Raw genomic sequence first — 14,219 nt, 5'->3', positions numbered from 1 at the left:
AAAAAAGATTTTGTATTTCTATAAGTGGGGTAAAACTATGGAATAATTTAAGTGTGGACATAAAAAATAGTAATAGAATTGATGAGTTTAAACATAAATATAAAGGTATGTGTCAATCAAGATATATGCAAGAACAGGTTTAATGATTAATTAGATGGAACATTGTGGGTGTGGTGTATGAATGTTAACACTTTGTAATAATTCTTTAGTATATTACTTGTGTGGTGTAGAAGATAATTATTTATGTAGAGATACTGCTTGCAAACCAATGATGTAAGATGATGTCATGGGGTAGGACTGGATAAGTCTGACTTCTTCCTACTCCATTCAAGCATGTACTAGGTATAAGCAAATTGATATTGGATTAGCATTTGTTGGATATGTGTAAAATTATGTGTGTTGATATATCAACTGTCTTTACCTGCTTGAAAGAAAGAATAAATCAAATCAAAACAGAATATATTATGTAACAGCTTCAAACAGTGCAGCTTGCTGCGATCCAACTTGAACTGTTAGGGGGAAAAGCATGATTAATGGGGCAAGAAACCGGCAAAACAAGCCCAGACCCATGAGAGACTGCTCAGTGGCTGTGTGAATGGTGATTAGCAGGTAGGCTAAAGCCATGATTCACTTCCATAAATTAACTCGGGCTGACAGGACCCCCTGGGAATGGACAAGAGGGGTGGGCTTTAAATGGAGTAGTCGTAATCAGCTGAAGTCTGAACACCAGTAAGATCTGGCTCTGCAGATGGAGGGCAGGCAAAAAAAAAGTTCCTAATGTGGCCTATTAACCCCTCCTACAGGCCACTGCAGAGACAATGACTGACTGACTGACAGTTTGGCATGGAGCTAATCATCAGGTCTGTCTGTGCAGGCGAATAACACATTCCTCTTTTACCCTCCGCGTTCCCCTTTTGCCTCTGTGAGTCCAGTGACGATAAGCCTTCTGCATGTCGTTGTGCACTCTGAATCCTTGCCTGGTTTTCTTTGAGGATGATAACAGAGCCTCTTAAAGCCTTACTTCATACACAAACCCTGTGTGTTTATCAAGGAAGGACCAGAGACTTGCCACTATGATCTGAAGCATCTTTATCACGATATTCAGTGCAATTACATCCATGTGCAAGGTTTTCAAGCATAAGCAGAAAGGAGAGCAATGTCTTCCAGGCCCTTTTCCACTTGTATGTATTCATACTTAAAGCTACAGTATGTGATTTTTCAAACATTTTCATTGTAGAAGTCTGCTCCAAAACTTGTCTCAATGTGGAGAGGTGCTGTCAAAGCCCCCTGTGATCCAGAACAGCACTGGCAGCAGTGAAGAAGTTTAGCTTCTGAAAGGTTTTGAGCAGGACTGACCTCTCTAACCAATCAGAGATTTTCAATTATTTCTACTTGATCAGTGAGTTTTGTTGCATTCTCATTCATCGTATTTTCATAAAGGTAAATATCTGAAGAGCTGGGCAGAGCATGTTGGATGGACTGCACACTTTCATGTTTAATGTAATCTTGGTCCATCCATCCATCCAGCACTGGCTGGAGCCAATCCCAGCTAGCACTGGGTGAGAGGTGGGCTACACCCTGGACAGGTCTACAGTCTTGATAATCCCCTGAATTTATAGTGTCATCATTAGATCAGAATTGTACTTAGCACTGTCACTTTTAGCAAGCTGACATTAGCTCAAAACACAGCTGAGCTTAAGACTTAATGACAGCTTTTCAGATCAGACACTATGCTGAGCATTACTGCAAAAATCATATTGAATTGATATGTTTGCCTTTATTCTGACTTCAGCCATTTAATCTAAACCTTCCAGCAGATATTCAGCCCAGTTACATCCACATGTAAGCATTTCTATTATAAGCAAGCAGGGCCAACAGTGTCTCTCGTTTTTCTCTTCTGTTGCATTTATTTATACCGAGCCTGATATACAGTAGAGTGTTTGTGTTTTCAAGCCAGAAATACTTTACAACATGGTCCAACAGCCCACGAGCAGCCCGTTCCCTTCCTCTAATATTGTTTTTCTGCAACCAGGCCAGAATTAGATTTTGGCATGAAATAATGACACCATTTCAAATTTAAACCAACAAAACTATTGGCCTAAAATTCCTACATATCCTTACAGGGTATTCTTTTTTCATTTTTGCTGTGTAGAACACTGCATGTTTTATAGCCTGTTTATATTATCAGACTATGAAGCTTACAACTAGTTATTAGAGCAAATTCCGAGGGCAGAATCCGGTGCAAGTTCAGCTGGCCAGAAGATCTGATAAGACTGTTGTGTCTCTTTCTTGTGACCCACTAGTATGCAGTGATAAAAGCAGGTCAGACGACAACAGGCTACATCTGCTGACCGCTGTCCGTCAGCACAGAGCTGAAGTTGCATTGCTCTGCGCGCTGCCGCTGCTGCCACGGCTCCTCTGGAGGTGTCGGTATGCATCAGCTGTGGTCACTGCACACCGACCGCACGCACAGTAAATAAACACAGCAGCTGATGATTTGTGATCTAACATGTACGTGTTTGGCCCGTTTCAAAACACGGCTGTGCTCTGTTGGTGCGATGACCCTAACATGGCTGTTAGACATCGAGTTTGCTCTGCATCTCCAGCGCACATTGCATCCGCCACATATGAAACACAGTGCACGGATTTGATAAAGAGGATAACTCACGCGCTCCCGTTGATCGATCCATAGATGCCATCGCTCAGGAGGTTGGGAGGCGGGGGGCAGAGCACCCCCCCAAAACGCTCTCTTTCACGATGTGTCCAGCGCCCGGTAACAGCCTGCTGGCCGCTGCTCCGCTCCTCTTGTGCTCCTGTGGCAGAGACGAGCACGCCTCCTGTAGCTGCTACTGTGCAAGACTGAGCATCACACCGCACATCGTGGAGCTCCACTAGTGTGGGATGATGATGTCGCGGGAATAGGAGCGCCAGCCTCTCCTTTTAACGAGAACATCTATGTCTCCTGCCTGAGTCACCCTGCATTAAGAGCCAGAACCAAGGCAACGGATCTCTGAGCAACCTGAAGAAAAGATCACGCATCTAATAATCCTACTAATATTTGCACCTTAGGTTTTCAGATAATCCTACCCCACACATAGGGTCCCCAGGTGTCCTTATAGAGTTTCTAAACAATAGAGGGAATAAGATAAAAGCAGCACATAACCAGGCTGAGGAGTATTTATAGCACAGGCTTTATGCAAACAGTTCAACAGCTTACATTTAAAGCCACATGGCTCCACCATTGGCTATATCCTCTATATATGAAATCTCTTCACACCTTCTGTTTGTGAAGAAAAAGCATCTGTATGTGGCTAGAATTGGCACCGCTGCCAAACTACATAAAGAAGAGAGTGTTAGGAACTGGACACAGTTTTAAAATAGACTCATCAGGGTTTTATGTCCTTTATATGAATTATTGGTAACAATGGCCTGCTTTTTGTCATGCACCTAACCTGCGCAAAGAAACTGGTTAACTGAGTGTTTTATCAGTGAGCCTTTTAAATTGCACTAATGCCTTGGAAATGGGGTGTAAAAGTCACTGGTTTTCATTTTCATGTTGATACTGAATAAAAAACATGTAGCTACATTTGCATTAGTACCTCGCGGTGCTATACTACTGTAACTTTGTCAGTGATTATGCTCATGCCAGTGTGTCCCACCTGGATGCTACTGTTTTTTTAAATTGTTATATTGTTTTAGACTTTAATATGTAAATAATTTTGTAATACTTGTCCAGATGGCCTGGTATTATAGTGATTTTCTTAAGGCCCAGTGAGCACGACTGTTGTCGTTATACTCTACTTCATCCAAGAAAAAAAGCTTGTGGGTGTTCAAGCCACACAAAGAGACTTTAAGGAGCTCTAGGGCCTGATGATCTGACATTTTTAAAGTTGTCCTGAAGTTACTGATTCATTCATATTCTTCAGTCTGATTCTCACATGGAACTGAAACCAATCCAACACACAGAAGAGACAGAAGAAAAAGAAAACTGATTCCTGAAAATAAAATATATAGGCAATAGATTTATCTGCTGTAAAATTAATTTAGCCACAAAGCAAGTCATCAGTAAAGGACATAATAATTTGAAGGGTGACAGTAACTGATAAAGCTTTAGGCAAATGAAAAGTAAATTGCAAAAATAAACAAAATGACATATAACAGCTAACTGCTGCTCCTTTCATCCCAAACAAGGAAGCTCCTGAAGCTTGACATGATCAGTCCAATTGTTCATTCCAGACCAGTATTTAAGTTGTCTTTCTTTCATCTTTTGTTCCCCCCGCACTGTTTTCATTAGTCATCGTCGGCAGTTCTTAAATGATTATAATGACCATGTAAAATGTAAAAGCTCCATTGATATTCTTGGTTGGAGGAACATCTTTTCTAATCCGTATTCACGTAGCACTGCTATTATAAGTTGTTTCATGAATAGTAGTTAAACACATTGTGAATGTTGTAATGATTACATTTACCAGACAAATTGAAGAAATGCAATGGAATTGATTAATATTTAATGCATTTGTATCTTCAAACTAGATTATTAGCAGGAACATGTTACAATAGAGTTCAGTAAGAATTGCATTTGATTTTAACTTTAATCAGGGGGAGACTTTTGTTATGAAAAAGTGAATCACTGGCATTTAAAGTTTCTAATTTAAGTGACCCCAGTTAGGCCTGATGAGCAATCACTAGCTCCCCCTTGCCTGCAGCAAGAGGAAATTTCCACTGGAGTTGTTGTTGTCCAGTTGCTCACTCTTCAACCGGTTCGGCACTGACAGGATGCCTGAAATGCCTTGCTGTTTGTTCTCTGTGAGGAATAGGAGCTGACTGCTGGCAGGAACATAGGCTGATGGAGAGTGGAAAAGTATCAAGGGTAACCAACAACGACCCCCCCACACCCTCACCTTTGACCAGATAAACACGCTCCACTAGATGTGTCTCTAGGGCCAGTTTTAACAAAAGGTAGTACTCTGGTAATGTCAAGTGGACCACAGATATCACCAATGTTCTGTCAAATGAAACTGAACATCATAAGATGAAACAAGATTAAATCCTGTTAGACACTGAATGCGGCTGATGCAGTACAACAAACATTAAACAGCCAAACAACTGACACTTAAAAATAACATGACTAATACTTGTTTTGATATCATCTGGCAGAGGGGGAGCTTGTTATCTGCTGTGAGCTGGCAAAGCTGAATTGAGTCGTGATTTTTTGTGGTGCAGTTTTCTGACAATCCACTGCAGTTTGGTTACATGTAAAGTCTCAGCTGGTTGAACCTCCAGTTCAGTCTCCTGCTTTCTGTGAACATGCTTTAAAACAACTGAAATCTAAATGTAGTTATGCTTATTTATGTATGTTCTGCTTCTGTTGTCAGATTATTTGATTACAGCTTATAGATGTTACATTTTCCTCAGGTAAATAGCTTCTCTTACATTGCTACACAGAGCTATTAGTAAATAAATATTGAACAGAATAACTGTTATAGCTATGTATATAGCTCATCTACACTGACATTTAAAATGATTCACCAGACTTTGTTTTGCCCCTGTACAGGAAAACATGTTGTTTTCAGATTTATCCACTCTGGAGCTTTTGAAGAAGCATTTTTATGATCTCACAAGTGTTGGTTTGGTATAGCTGAATGCTAACATGGATTTACTCCCACATAAACCTACATAAGACCCGGGTCCTTAGCGAGCAAAAGAACACTCTGTAACTGCAAACACAAGCTTGATGCATGGGAAAGAAAGGGTTAAAGCCTGATTAAAGCCACACATTTTTAAATAACACATGACAAAGGAAGCACTGTAAGAGATTATTAGTAATGATGTCTTTGATCAGCAAGAAAACAAAACCTGAATCACTGTGGTGTACAAAGGTCACAGGTGTAAGTGATGGTAAGCATGCAAGTAGTTATCAATTTAACCTATGCAGCTCCACACATTTTTATTCTATATGTCAACTTTTAACTTAATAATGTGATATTTTACTCAGCCATGATTTATTTAGAAGATGAATCAATGTTATAAAAATTGCAATAGTAAAGAAGAGGAGAAGCTCATTTTCCCTGTGGTTGCAGTCTCCTGTATACACGACTTGAGTTAAGGACCTTAACATATTTGTTTAAATAGCTGGTCGATTAGCGTCTGCTCTTTAAAACACCTTTTACATAATCAAAGCAGAAGATAACAGTCCGCTGAGGGAGAGTCCAAAATGGGATTACCCAAACAGAGTAAACCCGCCCCCGAGAGATTCCTATTGGCCAGTCGTGAACGTAAACAGAGAACCCCGCCTTTTTATTGGCTGCAACTCGCTACTTTCCAGCGTTCGCCCCCTGAGCTTTCACTCACAGGTTCGGTCGGTGTGAAGTGGAGTTCCGCCGCCAGAGCGAGACTCCACACAGTCGCGATGAAGTTCGTCAGGTTTATAATGAGAAGTGCCGCTGCAGTCAGTGTGCCCAAACACATCGAGCATTTCGCTAAATTCTCTCCTTCGCCGCTCTCCATCAAGCAGTTTCTCGATTTCGGTGAGTCTTGATCTCCGTTCGGGGGTGGGGGGGTTGATCTGTAACATTATACATCTGACCAGTAATGTATGCAGTGACGATGCATAGGCAATGTGCTAAATTTACCATGCAGGTCTGAGCATCTGTTCTGTCAAGGGTTTGGCAGAGGAGCTGCGTGCACCGTGCTCATAGTGCGGAGCGTTGCATCAGCTGTAGTCAGGCCCGTTTGCACTGTCTGGCCCCACAAACCAAAAGCAGAGTTGCATTCCTCTTAAAATGCGGGTTTCATTTACATAGAGAAAACACGATGATGGACACCCGTGAAACCATGCAAATTCTGTAGGAGCAAATCTGATGAACACAGCTATTATGGCTGTTTACAGAGCATAATGCCTAAAACACTATGCACCTATCCACTTAGGTTGAAATGTGAAAGAGTTTATAAGTGAATTTTTTCAAATTGCTTGTTTTGTTCAACCAACAGAACAAAGTTCTAGTGCTCAGATCAATTTCCTGACTCCTCATCCTGCTTGTTTTCGGTGTTGATTCAGGATCCACCAATGCCTGTGAGAAGACGTCCTTTGTCTTTCTCAGACAGGAGCTTCCTGTCAGACTTTGCAACATAATGAAGGAAATTAACCTCTTGCCTGATGAACTGCTCACAACCCCATCTGTGCAGATGGTGCACAGCTGGTAAGTCCGACCGGGAAAACGCTATTGTTGTGTTCTACTGTAAGTTGCATAACATCTTAACAGTGGCTCTGTTCTTTTGATTAAACAGAAAACAAAATACCACATTATGTAGATTTGTCTCAGTGGTAAACCATTAAAATGCTGTCAGACGTGATCCCGAGATTACTGAGAAGGTAACCGCCACAGCTGCTGACTTGTTTATTGCCAAGTAGTGGCACAGAAAAACACAGACAACCTTTGGCCTAGTTATGCTCGGTCCAACCAGCTTCGTGCGAGGCGGAGCCGCAGCTGTGAACTTTACTCCAGATTCACGTCACATGTCACGTGACCTAGCTTTCAGCTGCCTTGCTCTTTTCTTCTTGGTGATGAATGCAAAAATATGCTTATAAGGATTAAAAGACAGCATTTTCCAAACTTATACGATTCCTTCAGACTCACTCAGCTGCTTGTCTTGCATTTTGCAACATAGGTTTATGTGTATAAATGTACTTATTTATGATTTTCTCAGGTACATCCAGAGTCTAATGGAGATCCTTGAATTCCTGGACAAGAATCCTGATGATCACAAAGTCCTGGGAGAGTAAGTTTCTAATATTTGCCATGCTAAGCTGTTGAACAGTGGCCGTGTTTCATCTTTTATCCCTTTTGTTACAGTTTGGAGATTTTATGCATAAATACTAACTTAGTTTAGGTGACGGTGACACCTGTGAGCTCGGTCGCTGAGGTTGTTAATTTCATCTCAATTTCAGACTCTGCTCGAACATGTGCCGTTCTTGGTTTAGACATGGTTATTGTGGTGATATTTGCAGTAGGAGAGTTGCTAAACTTGGTTATAGCTCAGATTTCCTCTCATTCATGTCTAAGTGAAACTGGGCGAGACCATGGATGTATTATAACAGGAAAAGGAAGATGTGTGGACTTTTTTTGTTTGTTTGTTTTAGCTTTGATACAGTGTCCAGATGTTTAATTATCTTGGCTCTTTGGATCCTTGTGTTTAACCTGGCCCCAGAGTTCCTGACAGCTGGATGCTCTTCTTCTACAACCTTTCTCTGCAGGTTTGTTGATGCCTTAGTTACCATCAGAAACAGGCACAACGACGTCGTGACCACCATGGCCCAGGGTGTCATTGAGTACAAAGAGACCTTCCCCCAGGATTCGGCCACTAACCAGAACATCCAATACTTTCTGGACCGCTTCTACATGAGCCGTATCTCAATTCGCATGCTGATCAACCAGCACAGTGAGTAATAAATCAATTGCTGTGCTTCAATTCAGGGGCTGCGTCCTTTGAAGCACACCGTGCCTTTGTAACCACTGTAGACCATGAGGACCGAACTAAAGCGTCCTGGTCTATGGAGGATTTCCTATTTACTTTAGCAAAGAATCTTGGGACAGGGTGGGTCTTGAAGGATCCACCAGCTGGACCCTTCTTTGCCTGGGGAAAGAAGGAGCTGTGGGAACGGGACGGCCTTAACGCCACACTGTGACACCATCTGTTTTTGAAGGATCCCCTGAATTGGGACAAAGTGTCTGTCTTTGCTGCTCTTCATCATTCACCGTGTGGAAAGTTGGATTTTATGTTGAATTTCATGGCTCTGTGAGCCAAGAACTGGGACAGGGTATCGTGTGCGATTAAAGAAGGCTTTTATTGTTGTTCACATTATTCCTGGGTTGTCAGGATGCAGTTGGTGCAGCTGGTGATACTTTGTGACTTAACATGAATCATTTGCTGCAGTTATTGTCTGGAAAACCAACATGTAGCGATTTCATATTTTCCAATGTGGACTGTACACAAATCATTGTCAAAGCTTAGTTATTGTCCTCACAATGCGTCTGAAATGACTGTCATCACACCAGGCTGTGTCACATTGTTGTGCTCATTCTGCTCACTGTCAGTTACTTCACATCCACATAAGTCAACCCTTCAGGCTGTGTCACACTGTTGTGCTCATTCTGCTCATTGTCAGTTACTTCACATCCACAGGGGAAAATAAGTCAACCCTTCAAAGAATGTCGCTTTCCAAACTTTATTGTCACACACGCACTACAGATGTGGGATTTCATTGCTAACCTCACGAGAGTCAAGCAACATCATAAAATTTAAATCAGTGAGGAAATGGTACCATAACTACTGCACAGCATTCACTACAGAAGTACTGGGGTGTTGACACCTGTAGACAGAAGTAAATAAGATATAAAGTACTGGAATTTACATTGGTTATCCATCTTTTACTCGGTACTAATTAGGTGTAGATGGTAGAGTTGGTTTAATCCCACTGTCCTCCTGGAAAAACAAAATTTATCTTCTGTCATTTATTGCATCGATTTTACATTTTTTTTAAATTATGTTCCTAAATCTTGTACACAATACCCTCGGAGGCCTGAACAGCAGGGCTTCCTGCTTGAAGATGAGTTTGTGCTGTTAAGAGTCCCCCCCTATCTTCACAGGCTCTGTAATTCAGTATACTGTGTACTTCTTCTTATTAATGCTGCATTATTTCTTATTTTATTCTTGAGCTTTGCTGATGACCCAGTAGTTACAGATGCTTTCTGATGCTCTTATCTTGGCATGTTTTGTTCTCTGCAGCTCTTGTTTTCGATGGCACCACCAACCCTGTGCACCCCAGCATAATAGGCAGCATTGACTCTCACTGTCAAGTCGGAGATGTCATCCAGGGTAAATATGAATTAAACAGGATTTGATTATATTTGGACTTAAAGTGGGCTGGATGAATTAGGCTTTAGTTGCTGAAGTTGCCCTCTGATGGGCTCAAAACTACTGTTTTGATATACTGACGTGATATATTGTAAAAAAAACAACAACCTTCAGTTACTGTTTTTAATGTTTTCTGTTCATAATTGTATTTGCAATACATAAACACTTACACTTGTTTTGGGGATTAATGATCACTACTGACAGTATTGTCTGTCTTCTTTTCCTCAGATGCCTTCCAAAATGCCAAGATGCTGTGTGACCAGTACTATCTCCGCTCCCCTGATCTCATACTACAGGAGATGAGCAGTAAGCTTACATGGATTTGGTCTAAAAGAGCAAACGGAGCCAAACCTCTGTGTGGACATACAGTAGGAGTGACTATATTAAAATTGCTATTCAGCCAGATGGACCTGTTGGGCCTCTAATTATAGCAGTGAAGCTGAAGTGATGGCTTAGAGCGCCCAGCTGTCTGTATCAGACAGTACTGACACACACCTCCTCCCCTTTCCATACTCACAAGCTGTAGAACCGGAGCAGAGTAATTGCCACTGATGGAAAGACACACACGGGTGGTGAGGATAATGAATTTTCACTTAAGTGGGTGAAACTAAAAAAGACTGTTTCTCCCTGCGCAGGCAAGAAGAACGAGCCAATAAGCATCGTGTATGTGCCCTCTCACCTGTATCACATGCTGTTCGAGCTCTTTAAGGTATGACACCCTGATGAATGGCATCACGCTCAAATTGGAAAGTAAAATTATTTTTATTACACCGTATTTTTCTTTTTGTAGAATGCCATGAGGGCCACCATTGACACCCATGAGAGCAGCAACAGCCTCCCACCCATTCAAGTGAAAGTGTCTCTTGGAGGCGAGGACATGTCCATTAAGGTGGGTTGTAAACTACAGTACAGCTGCTAGAAATGCAAGAGTTATCTTGTGGTTATTTTAAAGATACTGAAATGGCAAGGGGTGACTCACTGGTTGTCGTCACATCGTTTTTATTTATACAGCTTCAACAACAAACCTCAAGCATGACCTCTGATTCATATTCTGTCCTTGGGCCCTCAGTTCAGATAAGGAAAAACAAAGAATCTTAAACGGAGAAAAGGGTCAAACAGCAGGGTCCGTGTCTGGCTACTGCTCCCAGGCTTTTGTTTGTGTGTACTCTGTTTGCACAGGTGGGCTCCAGGCAACGCATTTCCTCCCATAACTTTCACATGCTAGTAGCAGGAGGATTAGAGTTTATATTGCCTGTAGGAGTCAGTGAGAATGTGAGTGTGTCTTTTTTTGGTGGGTAAGCTCTGTGTGAACCAGTGTGTTTGATTTAAAACTCTTTTTTTTATGATGTTGTTACTGCAAATCAGTTTAGTATTGGATAAAAAAAAGTGATGTGCTAGTCTTTTTTTGCTTTAAAGCTAAAAGCACCAGCCATTTTTTTTTTCTTTGTCACTCAAATTTTTCTCTAAAGCTCCTACGTGGGTGGGTGGCTGTGGCTTACGAGGTAGGGCAGTCGTCTTCTAACCAGCAAGTTGGTGGTTCGACTCCCGGTCTCTCTGCATGCCTAAGTGTCCCTGAGCAAGACACTGAACCCCAAATTGCTCCCGGTGGTTCGACTGGCGCCAGTGTGCGGCAGCCTCTCGTCATCGGTGTGTGAATGTGTGTGTGAATGGGTGAATGGTGTATGATCTCCTGTAAAGCGCTTTGGCCAGTGTAACACACTGTGAGAAAGCGCTATATAAATACAGTCCATTTACCATTTACCATTTACGTATAAGTATTTGTGTTTTCAGAGTTTGTGGAGACCAAAATAGAGCTAACAGGAGAGTGAGTGTTGTACTAGCATTTATCAGGTGGCCCCCATCATGACTCCAGATGAGTAATAATGCTAGATGTGCAATAAAGCTACTGTCTGCTAACACGACCACCGTTACAGTTTGCTGCGCTGCTATTAAGTGACCAAAATAGTAAAATCCTTCATGTTTACTTTAGGCCTAATGATTAACAGCTACTGTATCAGTTGGCAGTTTGGCTTAAAATAAAAAGGGCTTTGGAGCTAACTACAGTACACGCCATACACAGTGTACAATATGTAACTGATGAACAGTGCTGTATGTTGGCTAAAGTATATTTACACTGGCAGTAAAGCCAACGTTGATTTTCAGTGTAGACATGTTAATGTGGTCATGATTCCCCTTGTTTTTGGTTTCTCTGTACCTCATCACCAGCAGCAGACTTTGACAAACTGGTCCACTTTTTTTTTTTTTTTTCAGGTCAGATCTGTGGCCCTTCCCTATTTGCTCCTAGATCTGATTTCCTGTCCGACCTCTGTGTGAGCGCTGTCAGATCAGAATCCATGTGGTTGTTTTAACGTCTCCTCCTCACATATCACCTGTTGTCATCATTCAGCGTCGACTCCTCACAGACCAGTAAAAATAAACATGAAGGAGAGCGAAGACGGTGACAGGGTCAGTGGAGAGACCAGGACGCTTCACATTTGTTGAAGTTGAGCTGGAAGAAATATGTCATAACTGATTCGTTTTTGGTTTTACCATCACACAAATGACATTATTCTTGTACGCACGTGGCTCGCGTTTCAATTAAATCTGCACATGTGGCAGTTTAGGAGCTCAGTGGTGTTCACACCAGAGCCGGGTACATGACAATGACAAAGGTGAATGTGAATCATTAACCCAGAAGGATCTGATCATTAAGGCCTGTGATGTGAAGCATCAGGCAGGTACTTGTTTAAGGTCCTCACATCATTCTGTCTATATCCCACCTCTCTATTTCTGCCCCTGCCTGTAGGTGAGTGACAAGGGCGGCGGTGTCCCCTTTCGTAAGACTGAGAAGCTTTTCAGCTACATGTACTCTACTGCTCCTGCTCCAAAGATAGGAGACCACACACGGCCTCCACTGGTAAGTACAGATCGAGGAGGAGGATTTCATTTATTAACTCATTTGCACTCCTACATGTATTGAAAGTTAAATATAGATTTTCTTAGCAGGTGTAAAGACACTGTTAATTGCACCATATGTCATTTGGTTGCTTTTTGTGCAGCATCAAAATGCTCATTTAGACTTTTATTTAGATGTCTTGGCTATTTAAAAATTGAAATCCTGTCATCATTTGTTTTCTCAAACGACAAGTGAACTACAGTGCACAAAGCGAATTTGATTAAAGACCTACTTGTTCCATGGAAGAGTGCCGCTGCTTGCAGTGTGACAGAGAACAAAGCCTTCTTAAACCCTCCTTCTCCGCTCTATCTCTGCAGGCTGGCTTTGGCTACGGTCTGCCCATCTCTCGTCTGTACGCCAAGTACTTCCAGGGAGACCTGCAGCTCTTCTCCATGGAGGGCCACGGCACAGACGCTGTCGTCTACTTGAAGGTGAGCCAGACGTAATGATCATGATTGAAACTGTGACGAGTCTACCACACACAGCAGAGAGAGGAAACTGGCTGATGATCTGTCTTTGTTAAACACAAACCGAACTCTGCACACCTGCGGAGTTGGTCCAGGTAAGATGGGCCTTTTCTAATTATATCTGGGCTTATCGTCCCCTCAGGCGCTGTCCACAGACTCGATCGAGAGGCTGCCAGTGTACAACAAAACTGCTCTGAAGAACTACAAAGTGAGCCACGAGGCTGACGACTGGTGTATACCCAGGAAAGAGCCTCTGGATCTGAGGCCCTTTAAGGTGGCCAAGTGAAAACAGCCCCCAGGCCTGGTGCTCCAGACCCACATAGCAAGAAACCTCTGGAATATCTGTCTTCATATTCCCAGTTGGTTATCTGCCAAGGCAGATGGGCACTGTGTGGTTTTAGCAGTAGCATGTTCATGTTGTTTTGACTCCCTGTTTTCCTTCTGAGTTTGTCATAACAGAGTAGACAAATAGCAACAACAACTAACAGAACATTGGAGATGCAGCTTCACTGTTGCTAAACGCATGTAGCTTCACCAGGAATTGTATGTGTGTGCGTGTGTGTGTGTAGGTGGGAGAGACAGTCGCAGTGGAGCGCATGTGTATGTGTGTGCGTGTGTGTGTGCAGGTGGGAGAGACAGTCGCAGTGGAGCGGAGTAGACCGACGAAGAGGAGGGTGTAGGTTTTACAGCAGATGTTTGGTTAAACGGGAAGGGACCTGTTGTTAAAGAGATCCAGATTCTGACTTCTATAGAAAATATCACCCAAGCCTTAGAGCAGCAACTTCACCCAAAGGCTCATTTCATTGAATACTTGAACTATTTAAAGTAATATTTTTGTTAAATTGGAAGTACTGTAACGTTGGTCAGGAGATCTGAACAAA

The 14,219-nt window shown here is 42.2% G+C and overlaps 2 protein-coding genes across 2 annotated transcripts in view; one reads left to right on the top strand and one right to left on the bottom strand.

Annotated features, from left to right (window-relative positions):
- tbkbp1 (TBK1 binding protein 1) overlaps positions 1 to 3,087 on the bottom strand; it is a 50,267-nt gene extending 47,180 nt beyond the window's left edge. Inside the window, exon 1 of the mRNA XM_020604752.1 lies at positions 2,669 to 3,087. The gene's annotated coding sequence lies outside the window, so the exon portion shown is untranslated. The remainder of the gene's footprint in view (positions 1 to 2,668) is intronic.
- Positions 3,088 to 6,199: 3,112 nt separating this feature from the next.
- Positions 6,200 to 14,219, top strand: pdk2a (pyruvate dehydrogenase kinase 2a). The gene is made up of 12 exons (XM_020604755.1): positions 6,200 to 6,527; positions 7,058 to 7,199; positions 7,708 to 7,779; positions 8,255 to 8,439; positions 9,787 to 9,876; positions 10,144 to 10,221; positions 10,551 to 10,624; positions 10,706 to 10,804; positions 12,722 to 12,832; positions 13,189 to 13,302; positions 13,481 to 13,907; positions 13,965 to 14,219. Exons 1-11 carry the CDS (start codon positions 6,215 to 6,217, stop codon positions 13,622 to 13,624), a joined length of 1,422 nt encoding a protein of 473 aa, XP_020460411.1. The 5' UTR covers positions 6,200 to 6,214; the 3' UTR covers positions 13,625 to 13,907; positions 13,965 to 14,219.

This window comes from Monopterus albus, unplaced genomic scaffold (assembly GCF_001952655.1).
Source record: "Monopterus albus unplaced genomic scaffold, M_albus_1.0 scaffold67.1, whole genome shotgun sequence".
Taxonomy (NCBI): Eukaryota; Metazoa; Chordata; class Actinopteri; order Synbranchiformes; family Synbranchidae; genus Monopterus; species Monopterus albus.
This window is presented reverse-complemented; position numbering and strand designations above follow the sequence as displayed.